Raw genomic sequence first — 27316 nt, 5'->3', positions numbered from 1 at the left:
TGTACAAACCTGTCCCCACTATCCGCCCTTTTGGGTGGAGGGAAAGGCGTCAGCTACAACATGACCTATCAGTGCTATACTGATGTGAAATCCTCAAGCCCTACCACTCGTTTCTGTTCCCCGGTCAATTCTACGCAGGGAGCCCCCAGGCTCCCCTTCCCACCAGCTCCAGTATGCCTTTCCCCCCCATTCCTGTTTATCTTGTCCAATGATGGTTTTAACTCCTGTTCCAATACCTCCTGTTTTCTGTCTCAGTGCTGGGATGCGCTTAACTTTACCAATGCCTTAATAGCCCGTATTCCTCGTTGGGTCCCCGTCCCAGTAGACACACCTAATACCATGACACTGTTTCGAGAGAAACGCGACTTCGGTGCTACAGCCGCTATAGTGCTTCTAATCTCCATATCCGCAGTTGCAGCCACCGCAGCTGGCATAGCTTTAGACACCTCTATCAAATCAGCTACAGAACTCAATAACCTTGCGGAATCAGTATCCTCTGCCCTTGACCATCAGTCCACGCTTGATGGCAAGCTGAAAGGAGGAATAATGGTCCTCAATCAGCGAGTAGATCTAGTGGAAGAGCAACTAGATGTGCTCTGGCAGTTAGCCCAATTGGGATGTGAGCGAAAGTTTCACGCTCTCTGCATTACTAGCATACAATATGAAAACTTTACGCGAGCAGCTAATCTGTCACGAAACCTGTCCCAGTATCTTTCAGGAAACTGGTCCCAAGACTTTGATGGAGCATTGGAAGAGCTACGGCGAGAAATAACCCACATCAACTCCACCCGGCTAGATATCTCCGTAGCAGAAGGACTCTCTTCCTGGTTCCACAGAGCCCTCTCCCACGTCAAAGAGTGGGCGGGCATGGCTGGAATGGGTGTATTCATGCTTGGAGGTCTCATGCTCCTACTCTGGTTGTTATGCAGGCTCCATGCCCAACACAGGCAAGATAAAGTGATCCTTGCTCAAGCCTTGATGGCGGTAGATATTGGCGCCTCTCCCCAAGTATGGCTCAACATGCTCAATAAAGAAGCTCAGCTTTAGCTTGAGGTAGCCCTTGCACCCTGAGCCCTTGTGGCATTGCACCAGGCCCGGGTACCTTATCGCTTACCTGCAGCTTTCCCTAAGAAACTCGCGGTGCAAGAGGGTCAAAGAAAAGGTCCAAGACCCTTTGTACCAGACGGTCCCAACGTCTGCTAGAGGATGCGAGGCTATGCACTGCAAGAGGTTTTGGACCCCTCTGAGAGACATGCCTGATTGCATAGGGGTAGATGTCTACAAACCCCTCTCCGAAAATAGGACATCAAATGTTTCTGGAGATCAGGCCTCTATCTCCGCCTCAGCTGACATGTTCCGTTCTGAGTTTCTATTAAACAAAAAAGGGGGAGATGTTGGCAGCCGCGCCTGCCGCACCCTGAAAATGGCGCCCTCTTTAAGAGGAAGCCCCTGCATAAGGGAGAAAACAACTTGTGCAACAAAAACCCATGCAAATTGAGTCTGAGCATATGAACCAATCAGGCCAAAGTGTCATGCTAATTAAGGCTTATGCGACAGCACCAATCAGCGTAGAGCATGAGGCCTATATAAGCAGACCCTTTCTTCCCGTCTGCGTCCTGCCCGACACATTTGTTTCACAAAGAGCTGAAGAGTAAAGCTTTCTGCAGAAGAATCCTGCTGTTGTTGCATGCTGTTCTTGCCGGCGAGGACAGGGTGCGCGACAAATAATAAGATAGCAAGATTGAGTTCATTAATTGTGACAAATGCATCTTACTAATAAGCTATTAATAATGAAGGAAACAGCATGGGGTATTTGGAAACTGTACTATCTTTGCAACTTTTCTGTAAATCTAAAACTGTCCTAAAATAAAATCTTTATTACAAATAGCAATAATAAACTCATTATAAGTTGACACAGGATATATTTATGAAAAAATATCTACATTTATTTCAAAAAAGTTAGTAGAGTGGCATTGCTTTGCATTTTTACAAATCCCTTTAATGTCTGTGTTAATAGAGGTCAGGTGGATTCTCATATCTGGTTCTGCATTTAGTCTTCTGTGATATCATACATTATGGGACCTCTGGAAAACTCCATTGTACACTCCTGAGAGGATGAGAGTGAAAAGGCAAATAAAGGCTTCATATTTTTATATAAATAAGTTTAACATCATGGGCCTCTTGAAAATGTCTTGGGACCTCCAGGAGTCCCTTGGTCATACTTTGAGAATGACTGATCTATACTGTTAAAACACAGGTTATAAATGACAAGTTATTAGCAGAAAAGATAGCAACTGAAGATGAGGTAGAAAGTGGCCAGTTTCTTATTCCTATAAATGGAAGTAAAAAATGAATTCTGTTATTGATATTTTGTCAATAAATGTCAGTATAATGGCAACTGACATGATAAATGTCAATAGCTGGAAATAGTAAGGAATTGTTTTTAAGAACTTTAAGTTTGCTCTTTATAGAATGAAATAAAAGATACTTATCTTATAAATTACCATAGATAACAGTCAACAAAACCATCTACGAAGCAAAAACAGGATGAAGAGGAATGATAAAAACCAGAAAATATGAAACCTAACCATGAAACAAGATCAAACATAACAACATATGTGGATAAATGGAAATAGGTTTAGAGATGCTCAACTTGTCTATTAAGAGGAAAAACACTCCCAGGTTAAGTTATAATCCAAAATAAAAAATATGTTGTGTATAAGAGGCATTCTCACAACAAAATGTTGGAGAAGAGCTAAGTGATAAAGACAAACTAAAACCAAAAACACTGGGAAAACATAAAGCAAACAAAACAGGGATGGTGTTATTAATACTACAGAAAGTAGTGTTGATGGCAAAAGACACTAAATAAAGAACGGTATTTTCTATTGTTCAAAATTCAATCCCAAGTAATACAAATACTATAGTTTCAACACACATAAGGGAAAAACTTCTAAAAATATAAGAATTTAGCAGAAATACAATTACAATGGAAGATTTTAAGTTATCACTCTTACTGTATAATAGGAAAAGCTATGAAAAATGCATAAGAACAATTTGAAAAAACAATTAGTAAGATGATTCACTAGCAAACTTGAATCTTGCACATAGAGAATGTGCCATCCTTTCAAGTGTTTTTATTTCAGGCCATAAAAAGCATTAATAAGTCCCAAAAGGTAAACTTGTTATATACCATCATCTCTGTTTTTTTTTTTTTTTATGAGAAAGAAAGGAAGAAAGGAAGGGAGGGGGAGACAGAGAGAAAGAAAGAAAGAAAAAAACTCCACATAACTCAGACTTAAAACTTTTCTAAATACCTACTGGGTCAAGGAAAAGAAATATAGTGGTAGATTATAAAAGGAATATGAGAGTCCATATGTCAGTACTACTGGAATGGAGATAAAGCAGATGTGTTACATGGTTTCACTCTTAGAAAAATGAAAATAAATGGACAAAGTATTCAAGTCAGAAATTCAGAAAAGGTACACTTAAATAAACTTTTAAAAAGCAGGAGGAAGAAAATAAAAAGAGCAAAAGTTAATGAATGAAAAGCAGAATGGGTAAATAATCTCTTTTGGCAAGTGTTTTGTAATAAAAATAGAAGTAAAAATGAAAAAAAATTGAGGTGGTAATTGTATATTGTTAAATTGAAAGTCACTATGAAATATATTTTTTCTTAAAATATACATTAACAAAATGAAAAAGCAAAAATATTAACAGTAGTAGTGATAGAATTTAAAAATGTATTGCAGCCCTCCTATAAAGGGTTCTAGGGCAAGCTGGGTTTATGGGTGAGTTCCTCTGCTAATTTCAATGCTATTTCAGAAAACAAGTGTAGTTTTGAAAAGCATCCCTTACCTCAATACCAAAACCTGACAAAGACAGCACACAACAAAAGCACAAATACTATTTTTGAACATGGATACAAAAATCTTAATGTAACTAGTCAGTATAATACACATGACCAGATGTATACAAGAGAGGGATAGAATCACAGTGATTTGTATCTGTAGGGTACATTAAAAAAATTTTTTTTCTCAACAGTTAATACAGTTTGGCAAAACTCTTTACCAAACTAGGAATAGGAAGATGCCTCTTAAAATACGAATGTGGGTGAATATTGAGAAACAACCTTCTCAACAAAGTTCCCAATAATAAACTTAATTGTGAAACCAATAACTAAAAACCTACTTAATGGTAAAGTCCCAGAAAAGACAGAAAATTAACAAAGTTGTTATTCTTTAATGCTGTAAAAGTTCTGGTCATTACAATACATCATGAAGCAGAAATAAGAGGCATACTCTCTAGGGGGATGGAGATAAAGATGATTATTTACAAACAATATGATTGTATTCCTAGAAAAGATTCAGCTTGAACACTATTGGAACCAATACAGATAAAAGACAGGCCTATAAAGATAAACTGATAAGTTACTAGTCGAAAGATAAAAAGGAATTGTTTCAAAATTTGGATGTAACACTCCAGTTTAAGCTCAATGTAGTTGATTTCTTCTCCTTCTGGAACAGTCCCTGAAATTGTCAGAGATGTAAAAACCATCAGCTCTGCGAACGAGGGCAAGGTCACCGTCCTGCCACAGCAAATTTCTTGAGGTTCCTGAGCAGCTGCTGGGTGCAGCCAGAGGGAGAAAGAACAACTGACCTGGGAAAACAAGGGTAAGGGCTCCGCCCCACGTGGAGCAGGGCTTTAAAGGGGGATGCGGGAAGGGCCTGAGGGGCCGGATGAGGCTAGACCTGGAGCGGGTGTCCAGCTTTGGCATGTGCAGGTACGAAACTGCCCGCTCTGGGGCCCGCAGCCTCTTCCCACTGGCTTGAGCAGCTGGCGGCGTGTACCCTGATGATCAGGGCAGGGGACAGGGCTCTGGCCGACTCTGGACTGCCCTCCTCCGGTGGGGAGGCACCCGGGAAGAGCAGAGCCGGGGCAAACCCACGCTCCTTCTCCTTTCATCTGCCCTGAAGAGATTTGAGGAAGAAACCCTTCGTCTCTGAATCCATCCTAACTCCCCCCACTGGGCTACACTTTATAAACACGAGCGCAAGAGAAAACGGCTGGGTGTGTGGCAGGACCGGCCCTGGGAACCAGTCTGGGGAAGAAGGAAATCCCTCTGTGAAAGATCTTGCTTCAGGAAGCAGGTGGGACTCCAGCAACCCCCTCGCTTTTCAAAAGTTTGTTAGGCCACTTCACTTTTATGAAAGACCTACATTAGTATCCGTTTTCGCAAACTGGAAGAAATCCAGAGTGCTTTCATTTTTATTAAAAAAAGACAAAAAGCAAAAATAGGGTTCAGCGTTTGTTTTGCAGGGGCCTTGAAGGGAGGCAGCGCTCCGCAAGCCGTGAGGGGGTCCCGCCGAGCTCCTCCCCAGGAACCATGCTCAGCATCTCAGCATTGAGTTGCCAGAGCTTTGAACTCTGTCTGTGGGCATCTGAGCTTTATCTCCATATATTTTGTGCATCATTTAGTAAGATGTGACCTAAGGTATCAGAAAAGCCTAAGAGAGGTATTTCTTGGGTCTGGGAATGCTCAAAAAATTTTCCATATAAATTAAAGGTAACAGCTTCTTCATTTTACAGCATCTCTGATTAAGAAAGGTTTCAAAGAAACACTCCACTTTGGGATGTGGGGGAAATCTATAACCCTTTATTTTGTTTTCAAAACAAGATTTGAGAAGCCGTGGCACGTATGAGAAGGGCAAGAAATACTGTTTTCAAAAGAAGACATGATTACAGAATTAAACATGTAATGGAAGCAGTGAAGAGTAGATAATCTCTTGATCTCACAATTTTATCAGAAATGCTTGAGAAACCAAAAGATGAAAGAGACGACTAGGTCTTGGGATAATAAGGGATATGGAGAGCTGACTTGAGGGAAACAATTTATGTATAACAGTAACTCTGAAAAGGAAAGCAGAACAAAGGGCAGGCAATTAAAAAACTTTTTTTAAAGAAAATTTCCCTGACTAAAGATCTGACTTTAGATTGGAAGGTCTCATCAATGATAGAAAAATACGATACAAACCTGTAAATATATATATGTTCTGGTGTGCTTTTTTATACAAAGAATAAAGAAAAATCTTAAATGCATGCAGGCAGAAATCATAGATCATCTAAAATGGAAAAAATAAGATAATGGCATCTGTTTCTTCCCAAAGTTGGTTTACAAAATTAAATGTCCAACGACTACAGAACAGTATCTAAAGAATTTAGAGAAAAAACATTTCTGGTCTAGTAAGTATGCAATTAGCCAAGCTATTTCTCAGGTGCTGAAATATTCATTTTATTTCATCTTTTTATTCCCCATTGTTTTTTTTCAAGTGATAACATTTTTATTCTGGAAGTGTATGCCTTAAAAATGTCAAATTACTGAATTAAAAAATTTTACATTCCTGAATTAAAAAAATTTTTTTGTGCAGGAAATAATTTATATTCAGTTTGAAGAATCTTCAATTGCAGATTAGCAAAAATAAAAAATGAACCTTTAATCCCACTTCTAAGATAATAAAAACATGGAGCATTAAACTTTTGTGCATATTTTTCCAGACTTTCCTCTTATAACCTACAGGTACATGTATACGTTTTATAAAACACACAAATGGTACTATACTATACATGTTAATTTGAAGTGTGTTTTATTAACTGATCAGAATATCATGAATATATTTTCATGTTTATTAGCATGCTTATGCAAGGTTACATTTAATGACTGCATTGCTTTTCTCTGAGTGGATGATCCATCATTGATTTAATCAGTCCTCTATAATTTGTATTTGTTTCTAATTTTACAGCCTTATAAACCATGCTGATATCAATATCTTGCTCATACAGTCTTGCCCTTATGACTTTCTAAGAGTATAATTGATTATCCAAATCAAGTGTACATTTAAAAACCTTGAAAGATATTGTCAAAATATCCTCCTGACAACTTTGTCTGCCTTCCTCATAATCTTGTTAATACTTAGCATTTTCAGTAAGTTTACCCTGGGTCAAAGAGAAAATTACATCCATTATTGGAATGAAAAAAATTTTTCATATTTTTTTATGAGCTGTTAGTTCTTTGATCCTTGCCTTATTCTTAATGACTAGTTAGAGCTCTTTTATGTTAATTATATTAATAGTTTGTCTCATACACTGCATGTTTTTTCTCAATTTGTCATTTGCAGAACTTTCTCGTGGAGTTTCCTGATACATAGAATTTATTTAACATATATATGTCTATCTGTTTTCAAACCAACAATCTCTTTCATTTTGGTTTTTGCCTTGGGTGCTATGAAAGTTTCTCCTCCACCCTAACTTATATGGGATTTATATTGGTTTTAAGTTGCTAGAGGAATACAGTTTTATGATTAGCCCAGAGTTTCCCAAGAATGTGTTCTATGGACAATATTTCCGTGGGATGTTATGAGGGTTAATCAAAAGAAGCATTTTATCAATATCAATATTGATTGTTATTGATCAAATCAATTTGGGAAACACAAGGTTTAAGCAAAACTAGGGGATTTCTTTACTGCAGAACTTATCAGGGTGGAGTCTATTCCTTGAAATATAATTTGAAATAGTTAAATACTATGTACAGCTCAAATATATTTCAATATCATACCAGAAAAATAACTCGTGATTTTTCCATGCAAAGGAATACTGTGCAGCTGTAGAAAAAAATTGAGAATGCTTGCTCTATATTGGTGAGTAAAATAGCCAAGGTAAATTCTTAGTGTAAAAAGCAAGAATAGGGTATATTGTATATTATATTTCATGTTGAGAACAAAAACAATAAGATTATATATTCAAACTTTTTAAAGATGAACAGGAGGAAACTGTAGAAAGCTTACAAGAAACTAAGAATAGTAGCTATAGGAAGAAACATTTTCCTAATTATCCTTTAATACTTTCGGGTTTTTAAATTACATTTATATATTACATGTAAAAAGAGTTTTAAAAATGTTATGGAAAGCCTCTCAGGGGCTTCAATATAACCGTATATATTTTGACTCTCCAAGTTGGGGGCCATAGTGAGTAATGAAGTCACCTATAAAATCATTTGAGTTACAGAATGTGCAGAATTTTGGTTTATCAGGTTTCCCTCCAGATATATGGAATAATCCTTCCAGATTTGACACACCACCTGTAGCGTATACCAAATGCAGGCATACCTTTTATTTACTTCATTTCATTGCATTTTGCTTTATTACACTTTTGCAGGTATTGTAGTTTTTTACAAGTTGAAGGTTTGTAGCAACCCCTCATTGAGCAAGTCTATCGGCACCGTTTTCCAACAGTATTTGTTAACTTCACGTCTCTGTATCACATTTTGGTAATTCTCACAATGTTTCAAACTTTTTCATTATTATTATATGTGCTGTGGTGGTCCATAATCAGTGATTCTGACTTTCTGAAAGCTCATGATAGTTAGCATTTTTAAGCAATAAAGTATTTTTAAATTAAGATGTGTACCTTGTTTTTTAAGACAGAATGCTATTGCCCAATTAATAGTCTACAGTATTGTGTAAGCCTAACTTTTCATATGTACTGGGAAACCAAACCATTTGACTCACTTAATTTCAGTGTTCTCTTTTTTGTGGTGGTCTGGAAACAAACCTGCAAATATCTCCAAGATATGCCCACACTAAATTTCATCATTCTGGGTTTCTGTGTGTGTGTGATTTCTATTTTGTTTTTTATGGGCTAATTCTATCCCCAGCAGTATGTATTTTAATAAGCAAGAGCAAGTCACTGGGAAAGCAAGTCACTTATACTTTTTTCATTACTTTGCTGATACTAAAATTATTATTCTTGTTCAATATTTTTGGACATTTATTGAAATGAATTTATGAAGCTTCTCTTTGACCAATTAATTTGATGAACTATAACAACAGATTTCTTGATAACTTACAAACCTTATTTGTTGGGGAAAGTCATGCTCAGAAACAAAGCATTGCTATTTTAATACAATTTTGAATTTTGGGGAGTGAATTTTTTTATTAGGATGTTTGCATATAGTGGCCTGCAGGTTTGTTTTTGGAGTTCTGTTTGTCAGCTTTTTACATTAGGTCATGACAAGTGTATATAATAAATTCAAAAGCTCTTCATATGGTTCTGAACTCTTGAAGAGCTTATATGGTATTTGAAGGAATTTCTCTGTGCAAATTTTATTTCCAGTGCCTTTTATAAATGAAATTCTTGAGCAGTATTTCCATTCCTCCCCTTCAAGCTGTATCAATTTGATTATTTAAAATTTTCTAGAAAGTCATCCATTCTTATTGTCAGTTGCATTTTTGGGCCTGGGTACCCTTCCTCTCTCTTGGTCTCAGGACACCTGACCCTGGAAGTTGATCATGGCAGCACAAAGGAATCCCATATTGGGAGGTCCTGTCTTTCTCAGGCTTACACTTTCACCTCCTCGTTAGGTGTTGCCCGTATGTAATGTGTAAGACAGCTTTGGGTAGCTGCCTTCTCTTTGGCTCTACCTGTGCAGTATCTACCAGAAATGTAGTGAAAGTTCTGGCATTTGTATGGCAACCTTCCCAGTTTCTGCATTAATGTAGGCTTTTCTTTCTTTCTTCCCTTTCTCCTCCCCTTCTCCCACCCTTCTTCCTCTTCCTCCTCCATCCTTACTTTGTTTACTCATTTCTTTCTGGAAGTCAGGGTGAAGGGCTTGTTTTTATGCTCCCATCTTTCCCTGAAGTGTCATGCACTTTTCATTTTTGGTTTAACAGCTTTTCATCAACAGCAGTGACAATACTAGGGGCCTTGCACTCTATCTATAAACATAGCAGGTGTTGAGGGAGGAGATTAATTACAACAGCATAAACAATCAATCCTGGAGACACAAATATGCTGACACCCCTCTGGCCAAGGACTAGAGCAGCTTGGCAAAGGATCCACATTTTGTTTTGTGTGTGTCTGAAGTAATCAAGAAAGGTGGAAAATTTGAGAAGTAACGATACAGGTACATTTCCTAATACTCACTTTTCCCCTCTTACTCTCGGTCAGTTAGTTGATTTTCAATTTTCATTATTATTAATGAAAGTAAAGAATATATATAAGCATGAAAATTTCAGATAACTTCTGATGATGGGTCACAATATACAAAAGATAAAATGCTGTAAATAATGACATTGGCATATATTTATGCTCATTTGTCAACTGGTACTTACAGAGAATTACATGAGAGTTAATGTATCTACATTCATGTACATTTCCACAAAATCTCCAGGTAATTAGAGTCATGAATGATGGTATTTTCTTGCATAACCTCCTTTCCCAGGATTATTGGTAACATTTGGAATTATTTCTTGCTGAAACTCTAACACAAAGGTATGTTACATAGATGTTTAATTATGTTATGTTAATTAATTATCTTACTTAAGAGAATAATATAGAGCCAATTTAATAAATGATTCAAGGGAGTTGAAATTCCCCAGGCTGTCTAACTCACATTCTTTTTGCTATCTTTCTCATTTTTCATCCTCATTACAGACTTTTTCTTGGCTCTGGTAGTGGGCCTGTTGATAAAACAATGTTGCCTTATTCATCTCCCTGGTCCTTGGGGGCATTGCCCCAGAACCTTCTGGGACCACTGCAGTCTGACAGCCTATACAGCATCCTCAAGAGAGAGCTTGACTCTGAATAACTGAAAGCTACTGCATTCTGCTAGTTTTAATCAACCAGGGGAGGCCAATGCATTTTGTAAAGCCAAATGTTTCTTCTTTGTACTTTCATGTTTCTTTCATGCTCTCCACCAGGAAGAGTCTAGTTTGGTTATCTCTGAACTCGTTCTTGATCACCAACCAACTCCACCTTTATAAGGCTTCCTGGGGGAGTGTCATAGTGTCACTGGAGCAGTCACAACTAAGCTGCCGTGTTGTTAATTATGGCAGGGCTCAATTACAGATTATGATAATAGTGCATTAATAATGAGCTCAAGTCTCCACTTTCATGAGTGTTCTAGCATTAGCATAATTTTCTGTAACTGTGGGTTGTAAACATGAGCAGGAGATGGCAGAGGACACAGACCCTGTCCCTGCAGGGATCTGTGGGTATAGCTGTAGCAGCCCACTTTGAAGTTAGGTGTTTCATCTTACTAGTCAAAGAAACCACTGAAATAATCGGTTTTCAAAGGAGGAGGGCTAGTCAATGAAATTACTATTTATATACACATATGAGTATATATATTCACATCAAATTGTAGAAACATGTTTCACAACATAGGAAATTATTTAGGATATAGTAAATGAAAAAAGCAGATTATAAAATGACTTTCAATTTTATAAACGAATGACTCTTCAATTACAGAAAGATGTTCTAACCCATCTTAAGAAGGGAAGTGCAAACTTTAACTATAATGGGCAGAAATCTCCAAGCTTGACAGTATACTCTACGGGTGAGGCTGTGGAGAAACAGGCACTCTCACAGAGTGCTGGTGGGAATGTAAATTAGTACAATTCCATATGGAGGGCAAATATCAAAATTAGAATGGCATGTATGTCTTTGACTCGGCAAGTCCATTTTGGATCCTATAGACTGCCTTACATGGTATATGTAAAGGTTATTCCTGGCAGCACTCCAATAGCAAAAGGCTAGAGCCAGTACTAAGTCTGTTCAAAAGTGACTGGTTAAATAATATCACACATGTATAGCATGGATTACTGTGTAGCTGAAAAAACCAATAGAGCTCTTTATGAATTGATATGGAAACATCTCTAAAACATATGAAGTTAAAAAAAAGGTCAAGAACAATGTGTGTAATAAGCTATGCTCTGTGTTATGAGGAGGGAAACAATCTCTATTTATGTTAACCTTTATATGTGTAAAACACTTCCAAAGGAACTAAGGATAATAATTGCCCTGGAGATGGAATCAAAGACTGGAGGGACATTCATCAAAATGTTAGACCCTTCCGTAAATAATGGGAATAAGAGTGATTAAAGAAGTTGTAGAAATTTTCATTACAGTCCATAATTTATTTATATTTTTTTTAACTGCAAAATAAGTTTTTAAATGATTTCCCAGGAAATTGGAAGAAGTCTAACCAGTGCTGTCTGTAACATTTCATAACCCAGAGAAACATGCTTATGAATACAGCAGTAAGGGATGAGGGCTGTGCAGACTGGTCCTTATTCTCTGGTGAACATTTGTCACACCCCTCCAGGGACAAGCAAGCTAGGACCAGTTGGGAAAATTCCAGGCGGGCTGATGCATAGGAATCAGCAAGGTAAAATGTAAGAGGTCAGGTAAACATGAGAATGGAGTGGACCTATCCACACTTCTGCTTATTCAGAGGTAAGTATTTATGAATAATGTCATCTCAGACAAAGTGCCACAACCTCAGAAGATAATTTCTTATGAAGGAACTTTTGAGGTTATCCCAGTGAAAGCAATTTCTTAAGAGTTTATGAAAGTAAGATCCTTTGAATAGCATTAAGTTGGAAAAATATGAAACATACATTCCAGAAAAATACATCAATCATATTATCTGGTAGTATGAGTAATTTTTAAGCAAACATTCATGCTATTATCACCGAGTTCAAGAAATATAATAATGCCATCCCCTCAGAGGCACATGTACATTTCTTGATCACGTCCCTTTCTGTCCCATGAGAGATAAACATGTTGACTACTTCTTTGCTTACTTTTATAGTTGTACCACCTACTTATGTACTCTTAAGATATACTTTAATTTCACTTGTTTTAAATGTTTGTTTACAAGAGCCATCCATGTTACATTTTGTTTTTTCTATTAACCATATAGTATTCCATTACATATTTGTACTACAATTTTGTATCCATGCCACCGATGATGGATATTTGGAATATCTCCAGTTTGGGACCTTAAGAACAATGCTTATATGAACAATACATTAGATGTATTTAGGTGCATACACATATGAGTTTTTATAGGGTAATTACTCCTGAGTTATAGGGTATGAATAGCTTCTTTCCTAGATACTACAAAATGTTTCCCAAAGTGGCTTTATCCATGTATATTTCTTCTGGCAGTCTACAAAGTTTCTCATTGTTCCATATATTCATCAAAAGTTTTAAATACTTAGTTCAGTCAGACTTCTTAACATTTGCTAGTCTAATGGGTGGGCAGTAAATTCTCATTATGGTTTTAAGTTGCATTTCATTGTAACCAGTGAAGTCATGTGCCTCAGCATAAATTAATTGGCCATTTGAATATTTCCTTCTGTGGAGCACATATTCAAAACTTTTGCCTATTCTTTTACTGGATTGTCTTTCTTTAATAGTGCTTCATTTAATCCATGTATTAGTAAAGAGTCTGAGTGATGAACCTTCATGGTTGGAGGTTCACCATGTAGCCAGAAGGCAGATGCAGCAATATGAGATTTTTCACAAAGCCTTTTTATGCAATCAGCTGGTACAAATTATTCGTCAGACAAATTGGGCCTAAGCACCTGCCCACGACACTGCTGCTGGTCATCTGCCCATGTACCCAGACGAAGCACTTACCTTGTCTACTTCTCTCAAAACCTCTACTGAATGTACTATTAGACTTAGAGGTTTGAATAAATGACTCCACTAGAGAGAGACGTGGCGGGGAGTTGATCCCTCATCCAAGTCCACGGCCCGTGCTCTTTCTCTAATTATTATACTGTCTCAAAACAAAGGTTCCTTCTGTTTCAAATGTGGGGTTATTCTGTACTGTGGAAATAGGTACTTGGAGCTGGAAAAATTTAAGTACCCTAAAAATATACTATCATGCATTATGAAGGACTGACAATTATTTTTTGATTTAAAAACCAGTGTCCTTTATGATTCACATAATAAACCCAGGATTGGAAAATGACAGGACTTTCAAAAGAACCCCCATTATCAATGTGCTCTGAGTCCAGAAAAGTGATGGTATTATAAATTGCAGATCACTGCTCACTTGAGCAGAACAAAACAAAGAAAAAAATATTTCAATGTTGCCTCAAAACAAAGGTTCCTTCTGGTTTCAAGTGTGGGGTTATTCTGTACTGTGGAAATAGGTTCTTAGAGATGGACAAATTTAAATACCCTAAAAATATACTATCATGCATTATGAAGGACTGACAAAAAGAAAATAGGTTTAGATAAAGCCTACTATGCACTTGACTTACATTGCTCATATGTGAATGGCCAGTATGGACTCTTCTAACTTACTGCTGTGTCCATAGACATTATATATATTTTGAATGGATTAAATCAGATGCTGTTAAGCCATACTCATTTTTCAGGTTAAAAATCATGAAATGAACAATGATGGCAAACTGAGCTGTGCATCTAGTAACAGCTACCCTAAATTCTCAAAGCAGAGAAGTAGGACATCTTAACACCTTGTGTTGAGTCTCAAAAGGCTTTCTAGTCATTAATAAGCATAAAATGGCAAAATGTTCAAAAGTAAAACTTCAACCACTACTGTTTCTTGGAAAGGATCCCAGAGATCTGTGGGAAAATAAGCCTTTCTTTCCAAGTTAAACTTTGAATTTGTTGGAAAATAAAAAAAAAACTGAGTGTTTCAGAACAGAAGTAGAAAGTGACCAGACTTTAAGAAGAGAAAAATGAGAACTAGGAACCAAGCCACGGCCCGTGAAGTTGGAGGCAGTTTCTGAAGCAGTTTATAGCATGACTTTCAATTCAGAGGATATTTTTTTCCCTTTTGAGGGGCCCTTCTGGCTTGAACACATTCACAGGTCCTGTATGGCTTGTAAAGCTATGTTCTTCCTGTTGAGACCCTGCTCAATCTTGCAGTTTCATTTGAGAGAGTTATTTTCTAGGCTTCTAGACTGAGCATTAGTCCCACCACTGCTTGATCGATTAAATCCCACTGTCTGCGTCTGGAAGGCGATGTCTGAGCTTTATGTATTGTAAAGCCCCATTTCCATGCTCATGAAACAGATGCAGCCATGTAACTCTATGTGCAACAGGATTTTGGACCCCCAAATCTTAGGGCCCTACAGGTATAGTGTCTCATTTTATCATTTAATACGTTTAAAGGCCTGTACTAATTCTACTGCTATCTGATGAATTTAGATCAAAATAGCAGTATCTTACCTTGTGTATGGCATTTAGTAGCTTAGAAGGTAAGGATACATTATCTTGTTTGCCCGTCACAGTTGTTTATGGCAAGAAATGCCTTTTCTTCTTCCATTTTAGCAGCAAAGAGAAGCTATGACCCTTACCTGGAGTCATGTAGTTAGTAACTGACAATCTTTGTCATTAAAATCCAGATTTTCTGATTTAAATACCAGTGTCCTTTATGATTCACATAATAAACCCAGGATTGGAGAATGATACAGGACTTTCAAAAGAACCCACATTATCAACGTGCTCTGAGTCCAGATAACTGATGGTATTATAAATTGTAGATCACTGCTCACTCGAGCAGAACAAAACAAAGAATAAAATATTTCACTGTTGCCTCTAGGATAAGAAGTCTTAAAGAAAATTGCCAGGATTGCTTTGAAAAACGCTGAATGTGATCAGTTAGGCCCCTGCAAGATAAGCAGGCCTGCCTTGTAGGAGGCCTGTGCCCTGGTCCACTTTCCCACACACGCACATGCACACGTCGCATTTCTAGAACTGTCAAAACCTGAAAGATGGATGTTTTGGTTTGGTTTCCCCCCAGAGGCAGATCTTGATCTAGAGAGTCAAGTGCAAGTGACTTATTAGGAAGGAGAGAGAAACCGTGATAGGGAGGGAGCAGTGGTACAGGGAAGAGAAGGTGGCTACTAAAGGCTGTGTTATCAGGACAGTTGCCACTGGGGTGGGGGATGGAATTTAACCCCAAGAGGGAAACGTACCCTTAGGTATACTGTAAAAAACACACACCTCAGAAACATCCCACCTGAGCAGTGAGGGGGTTGGGGTGTTCATATACCAGCTCTCTTCAGCCATTGTTGAGAGCTGCTGGGAGTGGGGGTAACCCTCCATCTGTTGGCATGCTGTGCAGGAGGGCAGAGTGGCATTCTGTGGACAGCGAACAAGTTCCCGGGCAAAGATGTGCAGACACTAGCAGGGCAAAGTGTCGGGTAAAAGGTAGGAGAATATGGAAGGGCACCCACAAGGTCTGATGCAACAGGATCCAAGTCTTATATTTTTTAAAATTCCAAGTCCATAATAATATTTGGGGCATAACAGTCCCTTGATCATTTTGGATCCATCAACCTGATAGCAGAGTGGTCTGGGAAATGCTCACATATATACACTAAATCTTAACTAACAGCACACCGTGGAAAGAGAGAAGAAACAAGACAGGGCAAAGGGAGCACTGGGGAGCTGGCTGTACTCACGCTTTCTCATAAGTCTTGTTGGGATGCTCTGGCCATTCGATCATGCACACCACTCTGTTGGGCATGGCCTCCGTGGTTGAGTAGTAGCCCTGGGGAAAAGCCAGCAGGAGAGCCAGGACCCAGATGACACAAATGACCACCTTGGTGGCTGTGGCCGACAGCCGGGGCTGGAGGGGGTGGATGATGGCCATGTACCTGGAACAGACACATGAAGGAGAAAATTCTGATCTGGTCACCGATGTTTGCATTAGCAAGTACGTGTGGCTCCCGCCAATGAAAAATTCCCAGAAACCCTTTGACTCCTGGTTTTATTTACAACTATATCCTGATCCCTTTTTCATATTCTATCCTTATACTTTATGATTCTTATGACATAAAATACTACAATCTTTAAGAAAAGTCAGCCAGATTTTAAAAATATTTTAGAACTAACCTAGCAATATTCCAAGAGAGAATTTTCCATCATTGCAATGCTCATGCAAGGGACACGGTACCCCAGTATAGGTCAGTGGCTTACAGTAAAATTAGAAAAATAAGAACAGCGTTGTCATTTTATTCAACATAATGACTATCTTTATCCTGTTTAGATTAAAGAATAATAGTGATATAAATAGTCATTTTTAAAGTCCTCTTGTGGCAATTGAAAAGGTTAGCAATCTTTTATCAGTCCACACACTGTGAGAGAGGGTGAATGTATATGTGTGAAAAAGCAGTGGCCTAAAATTAGCAGGACCAACAGTTCCTGAAGAAATCTTCATCAATCCTTTGAGCATCTAGAAGTCAGTGCGTGGCTAACAACACATGCTTCCTGAGGAGGAAGACAGTCTCCATCTGCTGAGACAGACACGCTCAAGCATACCAAAGGCCAGTGTGGATGACACCTCGTCATAGGAAGTGGGAAGCAGAGTGAATAATGATTCGGGGGCCTGGAACCATTTCTCCATCTCCTTTCGCCTGGGATGGAAGGAACACTGTCAGCTGAAGAAGTGTACACATGTTTGACTTTGTGTACAGCCTCTGACATGTAGCAGACATTTTAGGAAAAATAAATATTCCAATCAGCATTTCATATCAGCAATCATCACATCAATTCTGTCTCTTTCATTTTAAAAGTCATCTTCCTGTGTGCATTTTTCTTGCAAAGTTTATGGATCCATCCTTTACAATATACTTTTTTATCAGAATAGAAATTATGTCTCATACTGCCTTTGGGGTTTAAACATTACCTGACAAAACCTCAGAATCACACATTTGATTCTCTGACATGCAGGTATTGCTAGCTTCCATGGGACAGAATGGTTAATGGAAACTTCAGAAGTGAGCAAGTAACAGCACACTGTTAGCTGGCTCCACATAATCCTTTTTCTCTACACTGTTTGGGCTCCTAGGATCTCTAGGCCAGAGCTGGGGTCAAGGTTACAAGGAAAGCAATTTCATTCAATATGCACTCTACAAATCTGTGCTGAGCACCTCGGCTCCAAGATTCTAATTTTTCCAGGGAGAAAAAGTGCATAAATGAGCAGCCACAAAACATGACAGTTAGGGTATGTGATCGCAAATGGTAATCTCATAAATACCTTAGAGCCCTAGGGAGATTGCAGAGGTAATCAGGTCTTGGTATGGCAGGTGGACTGTTACAGGGGCTTAAAGAGGTGTGCTTAGCTGGATTTGGTCTTGGCCTGCTGAGCACCGGCTTGAAGGCCAGGAGTATTCCGAGCCTTCCTTCCTTCTCCATGTTCTGATCAGCTATGACTCCCTGTCTGGGAAGCTTGATAGCTCCTTTTTCTTGATGGTTTCTTCAAGCGTCCCTTTACCATCTTAAACTTTAAAATACCTTTCTCCACTTTTTTTTTTTCTAGAGACCTAGGTTTTTTTCTCTTTTCCAAGAGTGATGCCACCGAAGGTACTTGTTGTATGTAGGCTGGATATGAGGATGCCTCAGGTCAGCCTACTTAAATGATCAGAAGTGATGATGCCAGGATGGAAGCTCCCAGAATCCTTTACTTCTGCCTCTTTTGGAAAGTGAATAGGTGGTCTTAAAGTCAGGAGAGAGTAGTGTTAGGAAAGGACTTGGAAAAGATATTATGATGGGGGTGACTAGTAATCTATAAATCTGTGGGCTAGTTACCCTGGTTGAGATAAAACCTATCACTCAGCTGTCCTCTACAGAGCAAAGACAATTTCAAGATGCTGTGAATCAAGCATTGTCTTCTTCTTTAGGTGACCCCAAGGGGCCACAGCTACTTCCAAGGGAGGTCCAGCACCCCACAGACCTGATGACCTCCACCCCTGGGGTGGTCTCCTGAAAAGAATCCTGAGAAGTCTCGATTTCCCACCTAGATCTTCCTCTTTCTTATTGCCTGAAGGCAATGAAGGCTTTCAGTCATGGGGTGGTGGGAGATGGGAACCCAGAATCAGAGATGACAGAGGTGGACCATGTAACCACTGTCATTCTCTTTCCAATTTGCTGAAGGGCTGGACCTGGGTGCTCATGGCCCAGAATCTCTCTGAGTGTTGTTGACATATGTGTACTGGACCATTTATCAGAGATGAGCCTTTTCCCTTACAAAGCTGGACATGCAGCCATGAGGATGTCTTTCTTTTCCATAACCTCCCAGCCTTCTGTCGTCACTGCAGCTGTGCCTTCTCAGGCTTCACAAGAGGCTGAGGGGGATGTGCCAGGGAGACTGTCATAATTACATTACCCCCTTTTAATATTATTTCCAGGGAAAGATTTTAATTTACTTTTAACTCAGGATAATTGCTCAACCTTAAATAAAGGTATGTGAACACCCAACCCCATGCCCAAATTGGTGATACACCGTTCAGCATCTAACGTGATGGGCCTTCAGGGGGACTGCATCAGTGTATTGGTGCTATAGCTCCAAATGGGTGGCAGAAAGCCATATTTTATCTTTATTGCAAAAACTACAATTTGGAAGCCTACCTCAGTTAACTCTCTGCCGTTTCTTGAGTGTTAGAGCCATTTCAGTGACAGATGAAAGTATTACCAACATAAAGCCAGAGAGAATAAAAAAAACAATGGCTTTAAAAAATGTATGTATTTTCATTTGTTCAAAATACAGTCATGTATAAATCTCCCTCTCTTCCTTTTTTCCTTTCTTTTGCAATCCTCACTTCTGGAGTTTGTGTGTCAGGCTTCCTTCTTATTTATTCCAAATCCAGGGTGAAAACTTGGATAACTTGTTCACAGATGGATGCATATTTTCTTACCTACTGACCATTCCTAGCTAGGTGTCATTAATATACATTTATCTATTTATTTGTGACCACCCTGAACAATTCTTGCTTATTGGGTTATAAGTTATCCCTGAGCTAGTGCCACAAGGCCTAGGAAAATATGCTCAATAAATATTTATTGACTGCATTGTGCTCACGGGATTAGAAGGCAGTCAACGAGACGTCTTTCCAGTTCATGCATTAATCATCAGGCTACCAGAGACAGGGGTCCAGAGGCAGTGTGGGACTCTGTTCTCCACTTCGGGTTGTTCTAGTTCCATGGAGGTCTATTGGGTCTGATCTGAATTGCATGTGGCCTCCCAGCTGGGAAACCTGAGGTGCTGTCTTCCTCTTGCATGGTGATGCTTTATAAAAAGAGCTCTCATAGAGTCCCTTAAATCTGAAAAAATATAAAGCTGCACATGTTTTCAAAAAGGCAGAGTAAAACAATCTTATTGTGAAAAAGAAGTCTCATCTGACAAGCGGCAGTACGCTCACAGCTTCCTCACATACCAGCTCTAACTCCCCGGCAGTGGGTGTCTTCTCTCTGCTAGGTCCTTCTCCACAGTCTTGCCCTCCTATTCCATTCCCCACCCTCCTGTGTCCCCACTCATTTCTTCCAGGGATGATAGGAATTTCCTTTAAGGGACCACATGTTCCTGGGTTCAAATGACCGTGGAAGGTGACAGCAGAGAGAATTACTGCTGTAATAGTTCAACAAACTTTTTCTGTAAAGGCCAGAAATAAATATTTTAAGCTTTGTGGCCTCCATAGTTACTGTCATAACAGCACTACTCTGCCTTCATGGTGTGAGAGCAGCCTAGACAAGGCACCTTTGGGCATGACTGTGTGCCAGTACAACAACTTACAACACTGGTGGGGACTGGGGTTGGCCCCTGGCCACGGTTTGTGATTTCGTCTAGTTTATGGAAGTGAATAGCAGGAGGAATTAGAACCTTAGGAGAACATGGCATGCTCTTCAGAAAGAATTTTTGCCTTTGACAAACTGAGGACTCAGAGACTGAAGCTCAGTGGGTGGATAAGTCTTACCACCCAACTGTAGTCAGTAAGGTGTCAGCCATCAGTCATGACCCAGAATCTGGCCTCTTGTCTGAGTACTGTGGTCACTCGACCTGGATGTGTTTCCTCCTCATTCTCCTTCTGGCTGGCTCTGTGCTTTCATGGCTTGGCCCATCATCATGTCCTTGTGGCTGGGTGAGGTGCCATGCCTCACCACTGCAAAGATCTTAACCTTATGCAGACCACATTTCCCTTTATGAATCTATTTGTGTATCTATCTCTTCCTGATTCATCCTCCACAGGTTCTTTGAGGATGGCGGTTGCTCTGACTTATTTACATTGGCATCCTTGGTCTCCCTCAGTGCCTAGGATGTAGTAAATACTCAATGAAAGCTTAATTGAATAAATAAATATGTGAATTTCTTGACATATAGAAGGCACAACAAACGGTTGTTGAATGAGATTAAATGCAGCAAGAGAATCACATACTTACTATACCTTTATGTTTCAGGTCTGAACATATGTGAGAGTATTATGTGAGAATAGTGATTGCTCAGTGTTTTCTGTCATATAGATACCCAGGATCATCCTGCAGAAGTGAACTGACTGGACCTGTGTCTTCAGAATTTTCTATCTCTTGATGCCAAACTCTTAAATAAATTCTCAATGAGGATTTGTTGAGTAACCTGTGCATTGACCAGTATGTTGGGAATCATAGGGAACTCAGTCTTTCTACATGGTTTCACTTTCCACCTAGTCTTCTGAACAAGAGGTTGCTCCATCCTTTCTCCTTCGACTGTCTGCTCCTTTTTATCTCAGGGAGCACACATTCTTCTACCTGAGGTCACTAACATTCCAACAGTTGGGGATTTCTTTTAGGACATTCCCCGAATCTTTCAAAATGCAGGGACCTCATTTAGCCAGATCACTTGATCAGCAACTTTTTCTACTAGAGACAAACTAAGCTCAAGCTCGCAAAACTACAACCAAAGAAGCCTTCAAGCAGCCAACAGTGGTGACCCAAATTTCATACACCAACAGAGTGTTTGTGGTAAGGCCAGAGCCCTGCGCATGCTCACTGCTATGATATGCACAGCTCTAAAAAGCACAGGTGTTTAGCCTCCAAGCCCAACAGAGTCATAGCACTGTTGGTGGACTCATTTCAGGAAGTGCCAGCTGACAGGGGCACAGCCAACAAGACCATAGGAAACAGACACAAAGGCTGATGGAACTGAGCCTGTGACAGTTCAGAGCGAATCAGAAGAGGGAATGTAGCTGACTTGTCCGAGCTGTCCTGCCCCACATGTGATCGCAGGACCCGTGTGCTTCAGAGATGATTTATATAGTCTCCAGCCAGGGCTACCATAGGAACACATATGCCAAAGGTCTGAAATAAACTGCAAGGAAAAGACAGTGAAGGCCCAAACCAAGTAAAATATCCTGATCACATCTGCCAGTAGAGGCGGGCCAGATTTGCATGAGCAGACAGTTACCACTGGGAATGAGCAATACCAGGAGTACCAGCCAGCTAATCATGGAGAGTCTGGGACTCAATAGAAATCCTGCTCCTTAGTGCTGAGACTGGGCTGGGTGGGGGTGACTGGGTGGACAGGAGGACAGAAGATGCCTTTCTAAGTGAGGGGAGAGATGACAACAAGTCCACAGATGGATGGTAGGACAGTGAAGTACTGTGCCACTTCCTCCTGGCTTCAAGGTTCTTGCCAAGGACTGATCAAAGCCACTCACTAGCATGGCACACCTCCAACCACTACTTTCTCCCTGTGAAGGGTGTTCATGCTCGCATTTGAGACACCAGTCCTGAGCCTGTGCGGGTATGCGTGGGACAGACACATGCAGCCATAACCATCCCCTGGACCACAGAATGATGTTATCATCAAACTCTAGTTCTTGACAACATTCTCACTTTCAATACTTGGAAGTAAAGGCTGGGTTTAAGTGCAGTGACACCTGAGAGACTCAGGTTTATACAAACTTGACCTGGGAAATGGTGATGGGACCACGTTAGCACCAGTGCCAGAGGAAGAAGCAAAGACAGGACAGAAGTTTGGAATGCAATTTCTTTGAGAGTTTAATTAGTACAAAGGAAAAAAGAATTGCATTGATTGAATTTTACATTTTTGGTGTAAACATAATCATGAGAGGAAGTTCACATTTAGGGCATTGTCAGCACTGAGCTGTCTGGCCTCTGCTGTCCCTGGAAGACTGAATAACCCTCTTTGGTCAGGTAGGTAGGAAAATGTAGTTTAAAATTTTCATCCTATCATGCAGTGTGACCTTGATATTAAGTTAATTAATATTCTCTTCCATCCAATTTTGAAGTTTGTGTGAGCAACTCAAAGACTTGTTTCTTTTGGGGTCTGAAACGCCCATTTCATTGGACTCGGTAGCCTATGTAGAGACTGCCGTGGTCAAGCAAAGGTGATACTTAGGGCTTCCCTAATGCTCTGCCATCCCTTTCCCCAGAGTGACGAGCATGATTTCAGACAACCCTAGGCCTGATTTTTAATCTCGATTGTAGAAAACTTAGACCAGGGGCACCTGAGACAGGAGGGTGGAGTGAGAGGGGGTTTTGGAGAATGGCATGTTCCCAGCTCCTCCTCCTGCAGGGCAGCCTCTTTTCTCCACAAGCTTTCCTCTGTTACTGATTAAGGCCTGACCAGGGGCAGGGATTAAGGTGGGGTGATCGATCACACTGCTAGGGTGGTACAAAGGCAGGAGCCTGTGTTTATGGAAAATTTTGGTATTTTGCTCAGCATGTGGTTTTGCATTAATTTTTATATTTTAAAATACCCTATTAAAATAGTATTTGTCTTCCTGGATTTTTGGTGCCTCCTTAAATTTTGCACCCGGGGCAAGTGCCTCATTGCCTCACCTGTATCTTGGCCCTGATATCTCCCCTTCAAGTAAGTTGGGTAGGACAACCATGGAGGAAATGAAGTGAACTGGGCTTAGGTAATGGTGGCACTAGTGTTTGATGCTGCCTGTCCCGCCAGCCATCTGATAACCGGCTACACTATGTCCTCTACCCACAGCCTTGTAATGCCACAGGTCACCAGGCCACAGGTGGTGAGGCTGATGGGATGCCTGGACAATTCTCACTAACATGAGCAATCCTGCTGTAGACAATGTAGAGTAATTTGGGTGCTCCTACTATAGTGATTTTGCCTTTTATTGCATGTAAATATACAATTAGCAACTTTATTGACTGATTGATGGACTGACAGGGCTTTTTTAGTTAGAAAATCTTTTGACAACAATTAAGTTATAAATAAATGAAAGTGTATGCTTAATGAAAAATGAGAGATTAGATTTCTGCTTTTCATGGAAGTTGATGATGAATGTGTAATTTGCATGGAGGGATTGTAGACATTTACCTTTTATGGAGCCCAAGGGTTATCACTGAACAGGTGAAAACCAAGAGACACAAATACGCTGAAGCAGCAGCATCTACACCAAAAAGTTTAGTTATTTTAAGACAACTGTGCCCAAAGACGTTCATTTAACATATGCAGTGAAAAGGGTGCATTTGCCCATTCTTCTGTGAAGCATGACTTCATTTAGATTAAATGACTGTTCTAAATTAATTTCACTCACTTTCAGTTCCAGTTTTTCTTGTGCATATATGAAAGCTCAAGCGATAGCTTTTAATATGTTGGCTCAGCAGAAGAAAACCTTGGCAAGTAACTAAATGGTTCTAATTTTGTATCAGCGTCATTAGATTTTTCAAATAGGAAATTGGTTAATTTCAATAATGGCTCAATTCTTTTTTAATCCAATTCATGGATTCAAAGTTTTTGAAGGTAAAACAACTGATGTTGTTGTGAATTTATCATAAATTCATTTCAAATGTTAACAGTAAAGATGACATGTTTTGTTTTGTTTTGGTACTAATATGAACATGATGTGGTAAAAATAATGTCCTTACTAAATAAGAAACCTACAGAACAAAAATGTATTTGGAATATGTGCTGAGACTCATAACTTGCCACTGTGTTCAACCAAACTGATATTTTACCAACTGAAATAGAAGATGACGTGTTGAATTTATAAAAATTTTTGTTGGTCAGAGTAACTAGTTTTTTGTTCTTGATGGTGGTGATCAAGTTGATGATGAACACAAAAATATACTTCAGTAGGATTTCAGAATCATTTAAGTCTTTGAAAAACTGTTTTGTGAATTAATGAGCAATAGTACTAAACTTTTTGTAATTGAGTCCTCTAAGGTTTGGTTGCATTTTGCTTTAATTAGTAGAATATCTTTAATGAAAATGATTTCAGTAAGGTGTCCCAAAATTTGAGCTTCTGAAGCTTTTAGAAAATTGTAATCTTTAAGTGCAAATCTGGCAAACAAAACAATATTGAATTTATCCCTAGCAAAGCAGGAGAGAAGCCACCCAAAGCAAACAAGGAAAGCTCTATGGTACGCACAATTTAACTTTGGAGTTCTTGAGTTGCTTTTAGGAATATTTTGACTTGTGGGAAGAAACTTTCAACGGATCTCCTATTTTTTAGCAAATAATTTATATTCTGTATCAGAATGGACTGGTATGAAATTGGGAAGAACCACGATTTTGCTTGGTAAAACATTAAAAAGAAACAGAGACAACTAATGTATTTTCAACTTGGATGACTTAGTTTGGCTCTTAAATCTTTTTGTGTCTTTGTGCTGCATTTTGGATTATTATTTGGATCAGTCTTCCAGTTCACTGATTCTCTCTTCTTCATTTCCAACCTATGACTAGGCCATTAATTTACATTTCAACGTTATTATTTTTAATTTATATAATTTTGATTTACTTATTTTTCAATATGCTTAGTCATTCTTTACATTTTTCACTTGGTCTTCATATTTTCAAACTTCTTTTCTGTAGCTTATTTTCTCTTTATGTATAATATACATAGTCTGCATTCTTTGTCTCTGTTAATTCCAAAAACTGAAGTCTCTGTGGGTCGGCTTCTACGGGTTCTCACTCACAGCGATTTGTTTCATTATCTGTTTCTTTTTGATGTCATCCAGCTTCTTTTCCTTGTAACGTTCTCTCTGAGAATTCACTGATGCCTGGGTTGAAGATGGGCTCCTTCAGAGAAGATCTCCAATAGTTTCTGCCAAGACTCTGGGAACACTTCCAGGCTGGGACCACTGTGAACTAGATTTCGCTGTGAGGTTTTTTTGGACCAGACAACTAATATGAATTTTGCCTGCATACCCATGTGAGGACTCCTTTCCTGCTGAAAACTTTAAGGACAGATTTTTTTTCCCCCTATGGACTCAGCACAAAGTTTGTAGATGAGCAATTTTCCTTGCAATCCCTGGCAGGCATTCATTTCCAGGTCTTTTGTGCACTAAGGTGGTAGCCCTTTGCTTCTCAACTTTAAGAGAAAGCATCCTATTTCACAAGCCGCACTGGGCAGATCCTAAACTTTGTGTGTTGTCCCGTACCCTGTGAGTCAAAGTCAAGATCAAATGCCCTGAAGACAAAAAGCTAGCTTCCCTACTCTAATACTTAGAGTAATTCTGCCCTCATTTAAAATTTGAGCTGAGTATTCTTCAGTTTCTTGCAAGGTAATTAATGCATTTAAGATTTGTTTCATTTTTTATTGTTGGTACCTTATCCAGAATTTTAAAATAAATTTCAAGAGCATTATCAGGATACCATGTCTGTCGTTTTGCTGGAAGCAGAAGTTCCACTATCTTCTTTTTCTTGTCTAATTATTTGAAGCAAAAATTCACACAGCACAGGAGGAGATAAAGTAAAAGCCGTTCTGCCACATCCACTCCCTAAGAGAAGCACCTGCTAACACGCAGAGCAAGGGGGAAGCGCCAGGCTCCATTCTCTGTGCTTTCTGTGTATTAACTCATTTTAAATTCACCACCTCCTTAAGGTAGGCTGCTGTTATGGCCCTCATGTTCCAGGGCACACCGAGGCTCAGAGGCATTCAGGAGAGTGGTGGGGCTGGGTGTGACCTTGGGAGTCTGGCTTTGGAGCCTTTACATTGCTTTCCCCTCCCCCCGCTTTCTTTTTAATCCCTGCACTTCCCAGGACTCTAGCGCTCCTGTCAGATATGGGCGCCATCTTTCTTTCTCTGCACACACATGCCTATATATTCATAGTTTTTACTGATTGCTTTTTTATTCATTCATTCAGCAAGCATTATTCGTTCCCCTTCTACGTGTCAGGTGAGGGCTCAGTATATTCCTGTTTTGAAGTAGTCTGTCAGGGAGAGGCGCACACACACATAAAAATGAGGATAAGATGTGTTGTGTGCTGTAGAAGAGTGACAGTTATCTCAGGGAGCATGAGCAGACAGAAGGCCGTCTTAGCCTGGGCTCGGAGGTCAGGAAACTTTCTTAACGGAGGTGGTATTTGAATTTGACCTTGAAGGATGAGTTGGTGTGTACATCTATGGAAAGCTGTGTGCAACATACTTTCTAGGAGGGGTGCACAGCATACATAACAGTCTGGGGACCTGAAAATAAATGGCTAGTTTATAGTCTAACTGCTAACATTTTATTGGATGTCTATCAGAAAGGAGCAAGTACCACATCTTCAGTTTTTCTGAATCCCTGTGACAACTGATCAGGCACAGGAGAGCTCCTCAGCCAATACCCACTAAGAGATTTAACAGCCCTTCCAGGAAGCAAGCAGATGTTGGCTTCTGAATTTGCTGCCTCCAGATATTGATGGGAAAACAAAGACAGAGGGTTGAATGAGAAAGGACCTGGTCTTGTGGCCTCTGCTGGTGGAAGC

The 27316-nt window shown here is 39.5% G+C and overlaps 1 protein-coding gene across 1 annotated transcript in view; it reads right to left on the bottom strand.

The window, feature by feature from the left end:
- The window catches only part of TACR1 (tachykinin receptor 1), a 172888-nt gene that overhangs the window by 79228 nt on the left and 66344 nt on the right, over nt 1-27316 (bottom strand). The window contains exon 2 of the mRNA XM_036930687.2: nt 16287-16481. Coding sequence (XP_036786582.1) covers nt 16287-16481 — 195 coding nt within the window. The remainder of the gene's footprint in view (nt 1-16286; nt 16482-27316) is intronic.

The sequence above is a fragment of the Manis pentadactyla genome, chromosome 2 (assembly GCF_030020395.1).
Source record: "Manis pentadactyla isolate mManPen7 chromosome 2, mManPen7.hap1, whole genome shotgun sequence".
In the NCBI taxonomy this organism is placed as follows: domain Eukaryota; kingdom Metazoa; phylum Chordata; class Mammalia; order Pholidota; family Manidae; genus Manis; species Manis pentadactyla.
This window is presented reverse-complemented; position numbering and strand designations above follow the sequence as displayed.